Source organism: Centruroides sculpturatus, unplaced genomic scaffold (assembly GCF_000671375.1).
Source record: "Centruroides sculpturatus isolate CEXI.00-Female unplaced genomic scaffold, Cexi_2.0 scaffold6, whole genome shotgun sequence".
NCBI lineage: Eukaryota > Metazoa > Arthropoda > Arachnida > Scorpiones > Buthidae > Centruroides > Centruroides sculpturatus.
In genome coordinates, this window is record NW_019384869.1 from 1,320,709 (window position 1) to 1,340,942 (window position 20,234).

Consider the following 20,234-nt stretch of genomic DNA (forward strand, 5'->3'; position numbering starts at 1 on the left):
CAGGGGTCGGCAACCTTTTGAGTCGGAAGAGCCAAAATTACAATTTACAAAATTTCAAAGTTTTTAAAGAGCCACAAAATTTTTTCTTGCCAACAATAAATAGTACTCGCATAAATACAATAGAGCGTCGTTTATCTGAATCAATTGGGGACTGGGGTGGTTCGGATAACTTATTTTTCGGATAACGAATCATATACGAAAAAAATATATTAATTTATCCCATGTTGAAATTTCTCTTTGTTGCGTGTCGCTTCGCGTTGAATTTTCGTCGATGTTAAGCCTAACGAAGACTATTGTATCGTTAAAAATTATTTTTTTATTTTGACCAAACAAAATAAATGTATTGAAAAATATAAAAGCAATAAAAAAATTATACTTCAGATGTTAATTCAGTATCAAAAACGTAAAATATTTGAGTAGCCCGAGAAATAGCCGAAGATTGCAGCGCTACAGCACTAGCGAAAATTTAAATTTGCCGAATGGAATGCTTTCGGATAAACGACGCTCTAAAGTTTTTTTATAAAAAAACTAATCTATTTTTTCNGTTACACTCAAGTTTTTGTTTGTATTTAGCGTAAAATTCCTAGTTAACTTAAAATTTACTATTTTTTATTATTTAAAAAATAGCCTTAAAACGAAGACTTCTCACATTAATTCTATCAATTATAGCTGGACTTGATAATAAATAAATAAAAATGTTAATAATTGAAGAGAGTAGTGGTAGGGGGGAGGTGGGTTAAGTACTTTTAGCGTTAGAAGGAAGGTCGCATGATCGTATAGAAACAGGTTAAAAGTTGATAGTGAATAATATTATTGGTGAAGTTGAGCATGTTTTGACATGTTATCCGAAATACTAGGAACAAATATAAACAACGTGTTGTTGGATTAGATCATGTTTCAACAAGCTAAATAAGTTCAGTATCTTGCTGGCCATCTAATGCCACACTCAGTTTATATCCAGCATTTGAACGCTACTGTGCTTGTATTTTTATTTCTGGAATATGGCTCGCAGAGATTGTGTAATTTCTCCAGACAGCTTCTGTTATGTTTGTGGTGAATACGCAGTGAAAAGTCAACAAAGAAACATAAGTGAGTTTGTGAAGAAAGTTTAATTTGCATATTTCAAATTGAAACTTGGAAATCGAGACAAAGCAGATTTCTGGAAACAATAGGAGAAAAGCAAAAAGAAACATGGAACTCTTTCAAGAATGTAGTGCATAAGTTTTTGGGGAATACTAAGGACCCTGACTACAAAACCATTGTACAATGCATGCTGGCAGCCTATGAAGCTCAAGGATGCAAGATGAGCTTAAAAGTTCATTTCTAGCACCCCCATATTTGACTATTTTCCCGAAAACTTTGGAGCCTACAATGAAGAACATTGTGAAAGATTTCACCAGGATGTCTGTAATATCGAGAGACATTACCAAGGAAAATTATATGTCAATACGTTAGCTGACTACTGTTGGATGCTAAATCGAGAAACCAGAGAAGAAAATCAGAAATGAGTTTGGAGGAGCATCAAAAAGAAGAAGAAAATGTTTCATAAGGAAAAAGAGTAGACCTAAAATTGTGTATAAATATCAGAAACAATTTGTTGATTAGTTGTAAGAAAATATTTATTACAATGAACTAAATATATTATAAGAGGTTTTATCAAAAATTTGTTTTTATTTTTCAAAAAACCTTTAGGTGATGGGATGTAACAAAAGTTATTTTTAGAATCTGTGATCTTTAAAACATATAATTCAGCAAAAATATTCCATGCAGCTGGAAAAATTTTTTTAGCAGATCTGTGTTTTTTTTTGATTGCTTCATCTCATGCATTTAAATTTTAAATCGACCGATTTTAGATTGCCGCGTGTACCCCTTCACGCAATTTCGCGTACCCCCAGGGGTACGCGTACCACTATTTTGGAACCACTGGTCTATATGGTTCCTCTCAGGGACCACAGATTCCAGTGAGATCTACTTTACGTTAAATCCACAAGGCGCTCTTTGAACAAAAAGTTACAAGAACATGGGTATGATATCGTCAACCAGAGACATACCACCGTCTTAGCAGTCTATGCTACTGATCCTGAAATACAAGCCAACCTTCATACGGCCAAATTGGTAAAATGCCTGATCAAGTTCAACACCTTCCCAACCTGGAAGCGTTAGAAATATACAAAGCAGGCCTGTCTGGCAACTGCATTAATGCAAAGGATGCCGCTAGTACTTCATATGCATGGAGGTGGTGCTATGAAAAAAGTAATGGGAATAACACTAGCTAGTAGATAACATTTCTACACCAGTATTTGCAACTTATTATTTGTGTGTGTGAATGTAAAGATATTTTTATCACTTTATTAACATGTACAGTAAAAAACGTTTTTCAAGATTTAAATATATTGGAATTTAAAAATAATTTATAAACACTGTGTTCGAATTTCCGGTTTCGAATTTATACTGACCATTATCCTGACGAAGACCAAGTTTATGGTCGAAAATGTTCGTTTTGTTTAAATTTGTTCATACTGGGATATTAAAAAGGTTTTTTTGTGTTGATTATTGTAGCTTTTTGAAAGAAATGTGAAATGTTGAAATAAAATAAATAAGTAAATAAATAAAATATTCAATTTTTTGTTATTATAACTATATTCCATTCAAAGAAAATCAACTTTTTCAACAAACCATTGCTTTTGAAACTGAGACAAGTCCATTGGCACTTACCAAAACTGTGATTTTTTTCACCTAACACAGATAGCCATTATTGTATATTAAATTTACATGAAAGAAAAACAAAAAAAATATATAAATTAAGTCTATTACTGCTTACGAATATTTTTAAACTCATTCAAATACAAACTATTAAATATCTAGCAATAACATAAAATGGACTTGCCCCACTTTCAAAATGAACGACTCATATATATATATATTAAAGTTATGTTATTTGTATTTTTAAGAACTCACCAGTACATTGCATACAGTACACATCTTTTTTGTTTCGTATGGTACTAATCGAGGAACGTCGTCGTCATTTGATGAGTAATGCCTAACGCTGAGCTCAAAAGCTTTCTGCCTAATTAGTTCAATATTTTCTTCGTGTCTTCGAGCACTTTCTTCTTGCTATAATTTAAAATTTTTATTGTCACATAAATGTAATGCATTATTTATTTTTAGCTTTATGATAAATTTTCATAATTTATTTAAAAGCCTATAAATTTTATATGGGATTATATAAATAAAAAGCCTAAACTATAATTCATATTTATTAATCAAATAATCAAGCCAAATTCATTATTAAAGCTACATTGTGGCTAATTAAATAAACAAAATATGGAATAATACATACATACATACATACGAGAAAGACATTGGCTGCACATGAAATGTTTAGCAGGCATTAAAGAGGGTAAGGGAAAGGGGATGAGAAGAAGGAAGGAGTGGAAGATAGACAGTAGAGAAATATAGGATCCCTCTGAATGGCATACATATGGCTACAGTACCCTCTATGTTTGATGTTGATGTGTAGTTTTTATGCTGCAAGGCCATAGTCCCCCAAAGGGTCTAAAAGAAAACCTGAGTTTAACAAACACCAATAACTGAGTGCAGCCACAAATAGCTAAGTGTAGAAGTTAGTGCCAAGTGGCTGTTAGTAGGAAGACTTATATCTACTTAATACTATAAAACTAAATGCAAACACAAATCTTAATACTAATTAACAACTAGACAGACAGCACAAAAAGCAAACAAACACAATGACAAACTAGATGAGATAAATGGACTGACAGAGACAATCAGGCAAGACCCCAATTTTGTTTTTTTTTTTTTTTTTTNTTTATTTATTTATTTTTTTTTTTTTTCCAAACATTAACTTACTCATTAACTAAACTAACCTACCATAACGTAGGATGAACCTAACCAGATGACAAACCCTAATATAATTTATCATAACCTAACTGGAAACCAAGCTAAGAGTCCCTAGACGAGATGAACGAGACGAACGGACCGACAGAAGACAAACGAGCAAGACCCCAAATTTTTTTATTTTTTGCTTTTTTTAAACATTAACTTACTCATTAACTAAACTAACCTACCATAACCTATGGCAAACCTAACCAGAGGACTAAAGCTAACAATCCCTAATCTAATTTAACCTAACCTATCATATCCTAATTGGAAACCAAGCTAAGAGTCCCTAATCTAACTTATAACTAGGACTAACTGAATTTAGACTGAAAAAGAAGACGGAAAATAAGAATTAAAATATAAAGTTCAAAGACAGATATATATCAATGGTTGAAACAAAGTAATGGAAGGCTAATTGCCATCCATGCCCCTGGAGTGAGTGCTCTCAAGAGCCCCACTAAGGGATATAAATGTGATAGATGATGGAACATTGTATGTGTGTGAATAAGTTGGTGTGGATTGCAAGCCAATTGTACTCTTCAAGAATAGCAGCTCTCATTAAACTATCCCTAATGTGATTGTACTACCTATTGCAGCGATTGTGGTGTTTGGTCCTCCTGAACACCACAATCGCATTGTGGATTGTCCCCAAGGTAAAATCTATGCAAGTATTGCTTGAAGTTGCCATGTCTTGTAAGTAGTTGAGTGAGGGTGTAACTAGAGTAAATGTGGCAAAGAATTGCAATAGTGTCAACCTTGGGGATGAAAGTGTAGGTGAGCCTACCAGTGGTGTCAGGGTCCTAGCTGTCTTGCCAGAGAATGAAGATTTGCTGAAGTACAAGGTAGGAATGTAACTGAAAATACTAGTGACTGAAGACTTTGCAGCTTGTTTGGCAAGACAGTCAGTGGTCTTGTTGCCGAGAACCCCCGCATGACCCAGGACCCATTGGAAATCTATTCTAATGTTGTTGTCTAAGTGTCTGAGAATGTGGTGTATGAGATGGACGAGTTTTAAGCAGTTATCAGACTTTGCAATCCTGTATAAAGCAATCCTGTATAAAGCTACCCTACTGTCAGAATAAATGTAATAGTGTAAGTAGTGTCTTTTGTCCTTCTTACACCTAATGTGAATTAAGCTCATATAAATAGCTAAAGTTTCCACCTGTGCTATTGAGTAGTGTGAACCTAGACAGAAGCATGTGTTGTGAAGCTCGCGGCCTATGTCAGAGTAAACTACAAAAGCGATACCTACTTTGTCACCCATCTTGGAACCATTAGTGTAAATCCTAAACAAAGGATGATCACTTGGATCTTCAAAGTAAATGTCAAGAGCAAGCTGGTGGGAGGGGTGGTAATCGTAAGTCAGGAGGATATTTTTGTCGATGCTGAATTTTTTGATATCATCAATCAAGCTCAAACTGGGGGGAATCTTACCTACTCTAATCATTTTGTCGACATCTGAGTTGCTATAATCTTGCCAGGGTAAGGTGATGAGATTTTCCTGCCAAATAATGCATTTAATTTCTAAGTTGATAGGGGTCAATCCTAACATTACCAAAAGGGCACTAGTGGGTGTGGTCCTATAAGCCTTACAAATGCGGAGAGCTGCAATCCTTTGAACAGATAATGATTTTTTACGGTTATGGACTTTGACGACCAAGTGGCCCCAGACCTGTACAGCATAGAGGAGTGCTGGATGAATTGCACCCCCGTAAATAAGCTTAGTAGTGGTAGGGCCAAGGCCCCATGTGTTCCTAGCAATACTAATGAGAGCGTTGGCCATCTTTTTAGCTTTGTTCATGACATATTTGATGTGGGGTGTGAAGTTATGTTGCTTGTCAAGAATAAAGCCTAAATATTTAATTTCCATTGTTTGCTTTATTCTGTGAGCCTCTACTCGAAGGGTAAGCTTCCTGACGAGTGGCATGTTCCTACCAACTATCATGCTTTCACATTTATCTGTGTTAATGGGTTGCCTATGTTTAACACTCCAGTGGTGAACATTATTGAGAATATCATTGAATATGTCCTGTAAGCGTTCACTGTTCCTGTGTGAAGCTAAGATAATTGTGTCGTCCACATAGCATTGTATGTGGCAGCCAGGAAGCAGGGTGTCGTTTAAGTGCAGAATAGAGTTATAGGCTATGTTCCAGAGACCAGGACAGACCTGGATCCCTGAGGACAGCCTCGAGTGATGGGTATGACTATGTTATTTTGTGTTGTATAAACACCTGCACTCCTGTTGCTAAAATAGGATTGAAGAAGTTTGTAAAGATTTTGAGGGCAGGGATGAACATGTAATGTGTGCAAGATAGAAGGCATGATCAAAGGCACTTCTAAAGTCAACAGTGATAATTGCAGTATGCTGACTGTTTTCTTTAGCCTGGTATGGACTAATAGTAGACAATTAAATATCATCTCGTATTAAATTTAATAATTAGAATAAATTAACTAATTTAGAATGTTCTGGAAGATAAGATCAATACAGAGTGAGATCCGAACTTATAACTCCTGTTTATTGTGCAGCTGCATAACCAATTATACTACCCAGACCAATTAATTTAGAAGGTATAAATGTACCAGTTACTCACTGCACCAGCCATGGACAATTATGTACTTATGGCCCCTGAGACACTTGACCAGTTTAACCTTTAGGCAGAGGCTCAGATTCAAAAAATAGGCTACAGTGTCCTTTGGTTAACGATGGCAAAAGAGGCACTGGCCCAAGCATGGCTACTGTAATGCCCTCAACAGATGTGAGGAACCAACCTAGCCTTGGTGTTTCCATGACAATGTATCCACAAACCACAAAAACTGGAAAATCATGCCAATGGATGATGGAAATGAATGAGGTTATCATCCATACTTACTACACCATCACAAAACTCTAAAACAGATGTGACAGTGTACAGTTACATCACTTATTTTCACAACATTATCCTAATCTCAGTCACTGTACAAAAGACAGTTGATCAAAAAAGAATTATACATAATATCCTTATACCACAAACAATACTAGAACATACTAAAACAACAAATTGCAGAACAATAATTACACCAATAAACAAATACTCCCAACAACAATAATCACATTATCCATCAGAATCATCAAGATGGATGCATTGACAATATTGTTCCTACAACCACTATTTTCACTGATGCTGACAGTATTAACCCTTCTTCACTACCTGAAATAGAGTATGAATTAAATCTGAATCTCTCTTCTTTTCCAAGAAGCACTCACTAAATTTACAGGCACTGACCCTGCGTAATGGTCATGCAATCCAAAAATCAACACTTCTAAACTAGTAGGGAAATCTCTATACTAAGTGAACACTCAACTTATTATCAGATTGCACTAATTCTATTTATATACTCTCAGACATCCACACAGTAGTCTATTCTGGTGCAGTTATAGTAATAACCTATCATGGACTAAAACTACATCCATGGACAGAAACGCACAAAACCATTCAGAAGTACTATGCATATGTAGCTAGAACTATTTCTAAGATTATCAGCACAAAACCTTTCTCACTTCTACCCTCTAATCGTAACCCCCTTCTCATCCCCTTCTAATCGTAACCCCCTTCCCATCCACGGTCGTTCGCACGCCTCTTCTTACTGTAGCGTTGAATATATATGGCCTCAACTATGACGTCACTCCCCACTAACCCCCTGTTGTGATTGTGCATCTCCTGTATGTAGCGCGCTTACTCAAATCTTTTCCCCCAACTTTAGCAAGTATCCTATCTGCACACCTCCCTTCTTTACCAAAAGTATGTATTTTTCGCCCTCGGTATCGTATACCTATCATCGACGATGACGTCACTGGTAAGACGATACCTGGGTAAACATTGGCAGCATTTAAACTTCTTCTAACCGACGCTCCACAGTGTACCCGAGGAAGGCCTATTAAGAAGGCCGAAAACGTTTGTACTCCAGTTAATAAGGCTAGAAATTAGTGAGAAAGGTTTTGTGCTGATAACCATTCTGAAGACTACCTGGCAAAGATGAATAGAAACAAATACATAATATTAGCAGCTAGGCAGGCTGACATAATATGCTAATAACAAAACACCACCTAAATTAATGAAACAACTAAAAAAACTTTTCAAGAAAATTAAAGCACAGCAAGAACAAACAATGCGATGTCCACACTGCAGAATACATTGACAGACATATTTGCTGCCAAAGCACAGTGACAAACGATACAAAATTTGCTCAGTATGGAAATATAAAAATAAATTATTCACAATGGAACACTTTTACAGGCAAATTAATTCAGTATTGATTCCCAATACAATGGCATGCCAGAACAACAACCTCACAAATTACTGGTGTTCTGTTTGGTCTACTGCTGTCAAGCACAATGCTGATGCAGAATGGATTGAAGAGGAGAACAAAGACATGCAGGACGCACCTAGTATGCATTATATTGAAATAAATACACAAGACATCCATTGCACAATGCAGAAAGCACACAACCAGACAACACCTGGAGCAGACAACATTCACAATTTCTAGTACAAAAAATTCACATCCATGTACCAGGAACTAACTAAACATTTAACTCATTATCAACAATCTACAAGAAATGCCAAAATTTTCTCACTACGTGAAACCATAAAACACCACCAAAGACCATACACAGTACAGACCAATTACATGTCTTTCAATGCTTTACAAGATTCTTACCTCTTACATTGCAAACAAAATATACAATCATATTGATTAAAAGAAAATTCTTACAGAATAACAAAACGACTGTCATATCTCTTTGTAGGCTGCATGTCATAACAAGGATATACTATTCAAACACCATATAAACTACAGCCGAATTTATTATCAATTTCAAACGTTTTCAGTCATCTTTTAATGACCTTTATCAAGAACGAACGAAAATCGAATGCTGACTGATTTGTATTAATGATAAATGTGTTATCGTTAAATGCATATCCACTATTTGAAACATTCCATTCATAAAAGAGAACTTAATAAATAAATAAACTTTAAAAGTATATATGTATTTTCAATAAAAATTGTTAAGAAAGATACCTTTTGCTGGATTTTCTTCTGTAATTCCTCTAATGTTGCCTGTTGTGCTGCATTTAAAGCTGACAATCTCTGTTCTCTATCTCTATATATATATATAAAACTTTTTAAAGCATTCATACTATTAAAATTGCTATAGATTTTTAAAAATTTACTATAGGCAGAAAGTTGTCATCATTCACTGCAAGCCTTTGATAATTAGTCCTCATAACTATGAAACTCCATAGCCCAAACTCAAGCTTAATTTACAAATACAGTATCAAAATTTTATACATCTTATAAGTCTCCAATTCTATTTATTTGAAAATTACTATTTTGAATATTTTAGTTTAACTTATTTTTTTTATTAACTTATTTAGTTTAACTTAGTTTAACTTATTTTTTTATTATTTTTTTATTAAGTTATTAACTTAACTTATATTTTAGTTTAGTTTCAGAAAATTAAAATAACAACACATTTGTAAAAAATTTTTATGTTATTCTAATTTTATTCATCATTATAATTAACAAACAACAATCAAATAATGTCTCTTTTTGCAATTATTTCTAAATACACTAAGAATTATTAGCATTATTAATTACATAGATAATATGCAATTTACCTTGCTTTTTGGTTAGCAAGTTCTTGTCTTTCTTTTTCTTTTTCCTGTAATTGCTGTTCTATTTTTAAATCTCGAAGTTTTCTCCTTTCTTGCATTTCCAATAATCGAGTTTGCCGTTTTGCTTCTAGAGCTTTTCGACGCTCCTGTAAAATAAAAAAAAAAGTCAACATTAAAAATGAAAAGATTAAATTTTTACATTTTTCAATTACCTCAGCCGCAGCTTCTTTTGCTGCTTTTTCTTCTAGTTTTCTTTGCCTTTCCTCCTGCAATAAACACAATATAGATATCTTAGTCTGTAAAACTTGGCACCATAATTTGATGTAATTCATATTACTGCTTATTAAGGAAATCAAACTCTTATATTCATTCTTCTCAGTATAATTCTATGTTTCATTTACTATAGACTTGTAACATATTTTGGCTGATGTTAACACTAGAGTGTCTGGACTAAGCTTACTTACAATACCTAGTATCTGTCAGATGACCTCTATCATTTCTTTTGCATTTTTGGCTGTTTTTTTTTTCATCATAAAATGTTGATACTGTATGTTTTTTTAACTTGTTTTGTTCTAATCAATTTTTGTTTTTTAATTATGGATATGTCTATACAGTAAAAAATTTTTCAAAAAAATATTTTTATTCGCTTACTCTTGGGGAGTGTCTTGATATATTTTACATGTCTGTTTTGTACTTAGGGATGTGATGCAGTTATCTATGAACTTGTTCCAAATATCAGAAGCTAAACAAAGTTTATCTGTGATGTTTTTGATGATGAGTCAACCTAATTTCAAATCAACAAAATTGCATGATTTCTAAAAATCTATTTTTTTGGCTTTGTTTGAGTGAAAAAGGGAGGATCCTATTCACAAATCTCTCAAAGAGAAACGTCTTGCACCATACAATACATAAGAATAAAGTACAGCAATGAAGACTTCTAACTCTTGTAAGCTCAAATTTCATGAATTATTATTGTATACAATGCAGGCTTCCACTTCAGTGCATTTCTTTATCACATGCAATATAGGATCACTAATGAATATGCAAAGTGGCTGGGGACTCTTTTTTCACGTAACATTTTGCATGTCATGTAAGATCAACATTCTCTCCATAAACATTTTGCAGATTTCTCCTACCTGGTACTGTTTACAGCTGCAATAAGTACCCATGATATCCCATCAACACCAAATTCCTTATGGTTGATATCTAATCTATCTTGAAAATGATTTTCTAGAGAACTTGTCAAGTTGGAGTAAGATAAGATACAAAAAGACCTAAATAAATTAGTATAAAGAAACATATTTCTCAGAGTTGTGCTATCTGTAATATTTTTGTTATCCTTTCTTCTCCCTGTTCCTTGAGTGGTGACATGATGGCAAGAGATGATCCTAATAGGTGAGGTGCTCCTGTGAGAAAACACTACTTCTATATATAAGAGGAAAAACTCATTTGTCATGAAGATTCAAGCAGAAATAAGCTCTTCTCAGTTGTAATTTTTATATTTATTTGCATGCTTGTTGAGTTTTGCTTACCTGGCTGGACTTAGGTGTGATCTGATAATATCTCTGGGGAATCATCCTGGTTGCTCTCTGACAATTCACTACTATTCACCCTTGCATAAAGTTGAAATTCATCACTAGAGTTCTTGGGCTTAGAGCTGCACTCTGGTTTCAACTCCTTTCAAACTGAATCAGAGATATATCATGCAGAGATTCCAGAATTTAATCTGCAGTGAGATCAAAGATACATAATAGCAACCTTGAGCAAAGGATACATAATGTTTCCTCACAATAATTTATAAAATAGCAAATGTAATGTAACCCAAACAGACACAATATAAANCGACGCTCCACAGTGTACCCGAGGAAGGCCTATTAAGAAGGCCGAAAACGTTTGTACTCCAGTTAATAAGGCTAGAAATTAGTGAGAAAGGTTTTGTGCTGATAACCATTCTGAAGACTACCTGGCAAAGATGAATAGAAACAAATACATAATATTAGCAGCTAGGCAGGCTGACATAATATGCTAATAACAAAACACCACCTAAATTAATGAAACAACTAAAAAAACTTTTCAAGAAAATTAAAGCACAGCAAGAACAAACAATGCGATGTCCACACTGCAGAATACATTGACAGACATATTTGCTGCCAAAGCACAGTGACAAACGATACAAAATTTGCTCAGTATGGAAATATAAAAATAAATTATTCACAATGGAACACTTTTACAGGCAAATTAATTCAGTATTGATTCCCAATACAATGGCATGCCAGAACAACAACCTCACAAATTACTGGTGTTCTGTTTGGTCTACTGCTGTCAAGCACAATGCTGATGCAGAATGGATTGAAGAGGAGAACAAAGACATGCAGGACGCACCTAGTATGCATTATATTGAAATAAATACACAAGACATCCATTGCACAATGCAGAAAGCACACAACCAGACAACACCTGGAGCAGACAACATTCACAATTTCTAGTACAAAAAATTCACATCCATGTACCAGGAACTAACTAAACATTTAACTCATTATCAACAATCTACAAGAAATGCCAAAATTTTCTCACTACGTGAAACCATAAAACACCACCAAAGACCATACACAGTACAGACCAATTACATGTCTTTCAATGCTTTACAAGATTCTTACCTCTTACATTGCAAACAAAATATACAATCATATTGATTAAAAGAAAATTCTTACAGAATAACAAAACGACTGTCATATCTCTTTGTAGGCTGCATATCATAACAAGGATATACTATTCAAACACCATATAAACTACAGCCGAATTTATTATCAATTTCAAACGTTTTCAGTCATCTTTTAATGACCTTTATCAAGAACGAACGAAAATCGAATGCTGACTGATTTGTATTAATGATAAATGTGTTATCGTTAAATGCATATCCACTATTTGAAACATTCCATTCATAAAAGAGAACTTAATAAATAAATAAACTTTAAAAGTATATATGTATTTTCAATAAAAATTGTTAAGAAAGATACCTTTTGCTGGATTTTCTTCTGTAATNTTTTATGTATTTTATTCATATATTTATTATTTTTTATTTTATTTTAAATTTCTATTTTTAACGTACAGTGGGTGATTTTTAACATACAGTATGAACAAATTCGATAATGAACACTTTCACGAGAGATTTTTATGTTTGGACAACAAACACAAGAAGCAGCAACATAAAATAATGAATATCGATTAGTCTTTTCTTGTCTTCAGGCAACAATTTGAAACTTTTCAGCATGTGGGAGATGTCTACATCGACACTCAACCTGGCATATACTGATCAGATAGCATTCCTCCAAACTTTGAAACTACCCCTTGTAATTCCAGCCTTTATTTTTCTGACAGACAATTTTTTTATAGTATTCGTGAGACTGTTAGATGGGCACTCATTAAGTTTTGCATCAGTTTTTATTTTTGAAAGGTGAGAGTATAATAACAAAAGTAGAGAGTAGGCAGATGATGTCTGATGTTGCTGGGTAGTATGGCTTTGAACAGGTCTACAGTAGGCCACAGTTCAATCTTATCTAAGAAAGACACAGTATAATCAAGAACACTCAAGCAGTTAAAGGAGTAACAAAAATCACACCTGAGAAATAAATAACATTGAAGAGCTCATAATGGAACCTGAAATGGATCTGATGACAGAAGAACGCCAAGAACTCTTAAATGAAGAACACCAAGAAACTCGGTGAGGTATGTTTTCTTCTGAAAAAAAGGATTAATGCCAATATGTGCTATTAAAGATCTTTTGAAGAAGTGGGAGGATATCAGAACAACAGTCTTAGAATTGCATCCAAGCCAAGTTGAGGTTAATAGGCTTGGGGATGAATACAATTACAATGCTATTACAGTAGAGCATCAATTATCCGACTCAATTGGGGACTGGAGTTGGTCGGATAACCGAAAAAACGGATAACCAAAAAATACAGAAAAATACATTAATATAGTATATCCCATGTAATTAGTATATTAGTATATCATTATTAACCTACTTTGTGTTGAATTTTCATCGATGTTAAGCCTAACAAAAATTTTTTTAAAATAATAATCGTTGCTATTGTATCATTAAAAATGAGAAAATTAAGCCTCGTTTAAACACTGGCTCCCTTTCATGGTCAAGCCAATGTTGCCAGCTAAAACACGTAAAAATAATATTCAAGTAGCCAAGACATAGCCAAATATTGTAGCGCCACATCACTAGCGAACATTTGAATTTATCGACTAGAACTCGGTCGGTTAACCGATGTGACGGTTGATCGGGGGTCGAATAATTGATGCTCTACCGTAATTACTTCGAAAAAATCCTGAAGAAGAGAGAAACACAATCGACATTAGACAGATTCTTTAACCCCCACAAATGGAAAAAAACATGAGTAATAAAAATGCGAGACTGTGTATATATGTATTTTTATTATTACATATAAATAAACATAGTAAGAAAGTATATATTTTTTATTTTTTGGAGTCTCTGGAACAAATTAATCAAATTCCCATAAAAACATATGGTAAATCGATAATCAGTTAATGAACAATTCAAATAGCAAACAAAGTCTTGGAATGGATTATGTTTGTTAACCAATCACTCACTCTATTATTTTATTTAATGTAACTGAAGAAGGTCAAGTCAAACTGATCAAAACCATTTTTAATTTTAATAAATACCTTACTGAAATTAAAAGTTACCCAAATTACCTCCAGATTTTCCTCTCATCAACACTGCAGCATCTGCAATCTTTCGACTACCACCAACCTTCTTGAATCAACTTATACTATTCTGCAAAATTTTGAGAAAAAAAAATCTACCTACATAATTTATATTGACATTTCCCAGGCTTTTGACTCAATCATCCCTAATTTACTACTTAAGACACTAAGTGATTATTTTGATCTAGATCCCGCTCTCTGCTGTTGGTTAAACAATTACTATTTATCCAGACTATGTAAGATTCATATTGGTGAGTTTGATTTTTTCCTTTTCCCCCTATCTGCGGCATACCACAAGGTTCTGTATTAAGCATGCTTTTTTTTCAGCTTATCTAGATAAATTACTGATCAATCCATACTTTAAAATAATTGCCTACGCTGATGGCATTAAAATTTTATCCAATGATCACTCTTTCCTTCAAGCTATTATTAATTCTTTATGTTCCACCTTTTCCAGCTATAATCTAAAAATCAATATCCATAAAACTGTTATTATGTGCTTTTCCCTGCTTTGCAATCCATACTGCCCTTCCATATTTATTGATTCCACTAAAATAAACTATGTTCAGTCTCATTGCGACCTTGGTATCATATTTGATGAAAAACTAATATTTCACAAACATATCGCTTATATCATTAAATCTCTTGCCATTAGACATGGCTTTATCTGGCATTTTTGCAAAAATATTTCTTCAAAATCTGTACTCAGAACAATTTTCTTCACTAATTTTCAGTCAATAGTCAATTAGTTTACCTGTCTGGGCAATGGCTGCCCCTTATTGTCTTCAAAAAATACAATCTGAATTAGATAAAGTTTATTTCCTGATACATAAATTCTGCAATCTACCCTTTACTGATAATCACGATGTGGCAAGAGTTCATCTTGGTCTTCCTAATCTTTCTGTTCACTTAAAATATTTTGATCTCATTCTCTGTTTTAAACACTTCAATGATCTAATTTCAAACAACTGGTTAGGTCTCCGCATTCCAACTGTAAGAACCCGCAATAAATCATACTTTTTCATCCTGTATTTTTCCTTTCTCTCTCACAAAGATCTTTTTATTTACTGTATAGTATCTCATGTACAGCCTGTGGAACCATACCTATGTCATAACTTTAATTTTTTTTTAAATAAGTGTAAATCTATTTTGTATTATACATAATGTAACTTGTGTAGCTATGTTTTTTTAATTTTTAATATGTTGTAGTGCTCTGTCACTTTGTTTGTTAAATGATTTCTTCGCATTGTGATTGTAATAATTTTAATGGATTATCATTTGGTTTAATTCATGTTGGGTTATATTGTGTACAATAAATCACACCACTTTCCATTTTATGTTGGACACCACCTTTTTGATGTGAACATACCCAGGCTCATCGATTGGTAGAGAAATGGATGACATATATGACCTGTGACATTGGATGGCGAGTGTTATAAATACTGGTGATTCACCTAAAGGAAGCACCTTTTTGCTTTGACATTTGTCTGGTCCTGCTGGACACCTACCATCTACGAGAGAACAGCTAAGAAAGACAAGAGTTTCGTCAACTACAGAGGAGGAACCGAAAAGTGTTTGTTGTTTTTTTTTGAAGGGAGTGAAAAATCCATTCACATCCAAGGATAGTAGGATGAGATTGATGTGAAACTTGTAGACATCTTATATTACCAGGAAAAGGATGCATGTAAGACTGTTATTTCCTTTGTATGACTTCACAGCGACAAAGTATTGTAGCAAATGGGGCAATATTTATAAATATATATATTATATTTTATACCACAATAAATGACTTCTGTGTATGTTAATTATAATAATTAAGGATTAACCAATTGGTCTTATGTATGAGAATCACTAAGCCTGTATGATCCAGAATTAAACTCGTGTTATTGCCTCATCTGTATGAAAGTATTGTAAAGTCCTTATTTGTTTCCTGTTGCCCTAGCTTCTTCACACCCTGTATACCTAGGTATATCAAGGAATCTACAATGTCTTTTATAATTTATTATTTTATTGGGAATCTTTTATTTCTTGTTATCTGGGGGTGGAATACAATTGTCTTTTGATGTTTCCAATTGTACTAAAAATAAATAAATAAATAAAAAGTGATGATTTTTATTTAAAGAAAAGCCAGGAAGCTTCTAGAAAAACTGCATGTCTAGATCTGGTAGCTGTGTCCTCAAAACTGGTGATGAAGCAAATATCTTTTTCAGCTATTGTACAAACTATATCCTTCTGGGATATAAGTATCATTAGTAAATTAGTGAACTTTTATCATTAAAAGTACATCAAAACACTCTGTAAAACAGAGGGCAGTCAACTGACCACCAGTGATAAAATTGGCATTATGTTAAAAACTATCCTGGAAAACAATTTCTAATAAAAAATAATTTTCCCCAAAATGATTAAAGATAACAAAAAAGTCAGAAAGATACTACTAAAAATACCAAAAATATGTTCATCCAAACATCAAAAGCAGTCAATTGACTACTGCTGAACATTCTAGGGTTAATTTGATGTGAGTCAAAAACATTTCCTAAATGAAGATATATCTAGGCTTTGGTCCCTCAATAAGCAGTAATATGAAGTACACAATATAGTTTAGTGAGAGAACATAAATAATTAAAACACATATAAAAATAATTATATTACTGTGCCACGTATATACTAAATTATTAAGAATATCAATAAATAAAAAATACATTATTTATAACAATACAATTGATTACCATTTGAGGTTAAACACATACATCATTTATCAATGGTAAAGCAAAAGAAAATCATAACTTTTACAAATTCAACAAGAGTCCAAACTGTATTTCCTTACCATTATCTTATATGTAATATAAATAATCAGTTTAAAATTGTAAGAGTAAAAAGTTTTGATTTCTTGAAAAATATATCTCAACAACAAAATACCATACTTAGGCATGTATAAGCCACACCCTGTTTATAAGATGATACATTTGGAAAAAAAATAAAAATCTTATACTTCTGTCCAGGGATGAAAGTATAAACACAGGTATACAGAAATATTAAACACTAAAAATTTCAAACAGGAATGAAATGATGGTTAATGCATATTGTTGAGTGTAATAAATAAATAAAACGTACTTACTCTAACCGGTGTGTAGAAATACAAAATAAACAACTTTGTAAAAACAAACGTTTTCCGAACACCTTCCATGTCCTTTCTCAGGTAAAACGGCTGGATTCCTTATTCTAAAACACCGTCATGCAATTTTAAAAGGAAAAATTTGAATGATGATTCGATTATGCGATGTCCACTGCGCATGCGTTGTATCTGCCGTGTCCCCATCATTCAGAATCGCATTTACTCTTCTCTTATGTGTATGATGCACTACTTTTATAATGATCGTTACATGTCCTCGTGCATCCTCCTACACCAACCAAATCCTTAGTAATCATTATGTAATAAGGCTTGACAAGCTAACGAAAAAGCCATTTCTTCTTGGGAGTTAATTCACGTAGAAGTAGACTCCTGAGAAGAAATGGCTCTTTCGTTAGCTTGGCAAGCCTTATTACATAATGATTACTAAGGATTTGGTTGGTGTAGGAGGATGCACGAGGACATGTAACGATCATAATAAAAGTAGTGCATCATACACATAAGAGAAGAGTAAATGCGATTCTGAATGATGGGGACACGGCAGATACAACGCATGCGCAGTGGACATCGCATAATCGAATCATCATTCGAATTTTTCCTTTTAAAATTGCATGACGATGTTTTAGAATAAGGAATCCAGCCGTTTTACCTGAGGAAGGACACGGAAAGTGTTCGGAAAACGTTTGTTTTTACAAAGTTGTTTATTTTGTATTTCTACACACCGGTTAGAGGCACGAGTAAATACGTTTTATTTATTTATTATACATGAAGAAGTTATATTGTTGAGTGTGTTTTCAGTGTACTGAAGTTGTATTGTTCAGTGTGTTTTAAACATGAGTTGAGTGAAAGATAGTTACACAGCAAAGTTTAAATTGAAAGTGTTGCATTATGCATAAGAAAATGGAAATTGAACAGCAGGAAGGAAGTTTGATGTAGATGAAAAAAATGTGGCAATGAATTCAAACAAAGGATGCTTTTGTGAAAACATCACAAAAAAATTTGGCAATCACTTCATGTTTGTGGAAAGACAGTGAAATATCCCAACCTGGAATCAAATCTGTTGAGATATGTCTGAGATTCGAGCAAATGGATTTTCTGTATCTGTTGAAATGATTCAGTTCAAAGCCTGAAGGATTGCTCAAAATATAAAAATTCCCAAAAGTGAAGTTAAGCTGGGCAAGATGTTTTATGGCACGACAGGAGCTTGTGATTCTGTGTCAAATTTCAATGGCACAGCAACTTCCTGACACCTATAAAGAGAAACTGCTTGCATTTCAGAAACATGTCCTCAGCATAAGAAAGATATATGGCTACAACTTAAAGGCAATAGGCAGGCAATGCAGATGAAACTTCTGTCTTCTTTGATATGCCAAGTCACACTACAGTCAATCAGGCAGGTGAAAAAACAGTTCTGGTGCAAACAGTGGGAGAAGAAAAGCAGTGCTGTACTGTAATACTATGCATCACTGTTGATGGAAACAAGCTGTCACCCTACATCATTTTTAAGTGTAAAATCCTGCAAAAAGAAATACTACTTGGCAGTAGTATTGGTAGATATTGGTTCAAGTTCAAGATCAAGGCTGGATGGCAGAAGAACTCTTTGTGGATTGGCTGAAGCCAGTGTGGTTTCAGTGTCCAAGTGTACTGTTACATTGGCAGTCCATGTCATTGTTGACAGCTTCCAAAGTCATCTGACCAAGAGTGTGAAAAAGAAGATGAGAGAAAAGAAAAGCGATATGGTAGTGTAAATTAGCCGACTTTTAGGGGAAGATCGTTAATCCCACGTCAGGATCATCTAGGGATGTTTGTGTGTGGGTATGGTGGAGAAGACAAGATAACAAGTATCTTATAAAAAATCCGTTTATTTTAGCATAAAACAAATATTTCTGAACACAATCAGCTGTTCAAAGTCCTGAGCGTTGATGTTCTTTTTGTTGTTCGTCCTCGTAGGTGGCCCCAGAGCAGTGCTGTTAAACAGTTCAAGGGACAGGTGGGGAGACTCCGTTGGCCTGTGGCAGCACAGTTTCAGTATCAGCATGAAGACGAAAAACTTCATCCAAAGGGTGTTGATACACACCATCTTTTTGCATCAGAATCTTTTTTGAGAGTCCCTTGTGCCCTTGAAGATTGGGATTATATCAATCTCCATTCTCCCCTTTTCGTCTATCCTGATTGGTTCCAAGTTCCTTTTTCCCACTCCCCGATTGGTCCCTCATATGTCCTTAAGTGAAAGATGAGACCTGTTCAGGTCACGAGAAAGGTCTGCTTCGGGGAATTTACCCAACACCATCCATTAACTCTGGACAGAAGGTATTGTTGTGCTCATATTTTACCTCATTGTTGTCTAGTCCATAATGTCTTAGAATTTTAATGACCTGACGCAATGTCTCTTTTTATCATTAACTTTTCCCCTTTTCAAAATTCTCTATGTTCTAATTATTTGTACACAAGTGCCTTGTCAAAGGCCCATCTCTACTGGAGGACGCTCATTTACATTTATTGCATCATGTTTTACATTAATAGTATTTTTTTTTTCTCGTCTCGGTTTCATATGACCAGCACAACTGATCCAATCTTTGATCAGTTTTAACAATAGAGGTTTTTTTCCTAGTTTTTGTTTTAATAAATTTCTATAATAAATGTTTAATTTCAACTCGCTTTTGAAACCTCACAGTAGTGATACCAGGAGGGATGACTGGACCACTTCATCTACTTCATGTATCCATCAACTGACCTTTTAAATAATACACACGTCAGAAAAACCTTTAACCGATGTGAAATAAGAATTAATAGTACAAACGTTTTCAGACCCCTCCTGG

At 33.9% G+C, this 20,234-nt stretch overlaps 1 protein-coding gene across 2 annotated transcripts in view; it reads right to left on the reverse strand.

The window, feature by feature from the left end:
* The window catches only part of LOC111630821 (S phase cyclin A-associated protein in the endoplasmic reticulum-like), a 157,472-nt gene that overhangs the window by 83,416 nt on the left and 53,822 nt on the right, over window positions 1-20,234 (reverse strand). For both annotated transcript variants that reach the window (XM_023374979.1, XM_023374980.1), the window contains 4 exons: window positions 9,764-9,817; window positions 9,555-9,697; window positions 8,956-9,037; window positions 2,959-3,114 (listed from right to left, as the gene is read on the reverse strand). In XM_023374979.1, the coding sequence (XP_023230747.1) occupies window positions 2,959-3,114; window positions 8,956-9,037; window positions 9,555-9,697; window positions 9,764-9,817 (435 nt within the window). The remainder of the gene's footprint in view (window positions 1-2,958; window positions 3,115-8,955; window positions 9,038-9,554; window positions 9,698-9,763; window positions 9,818-20,234) is intronic.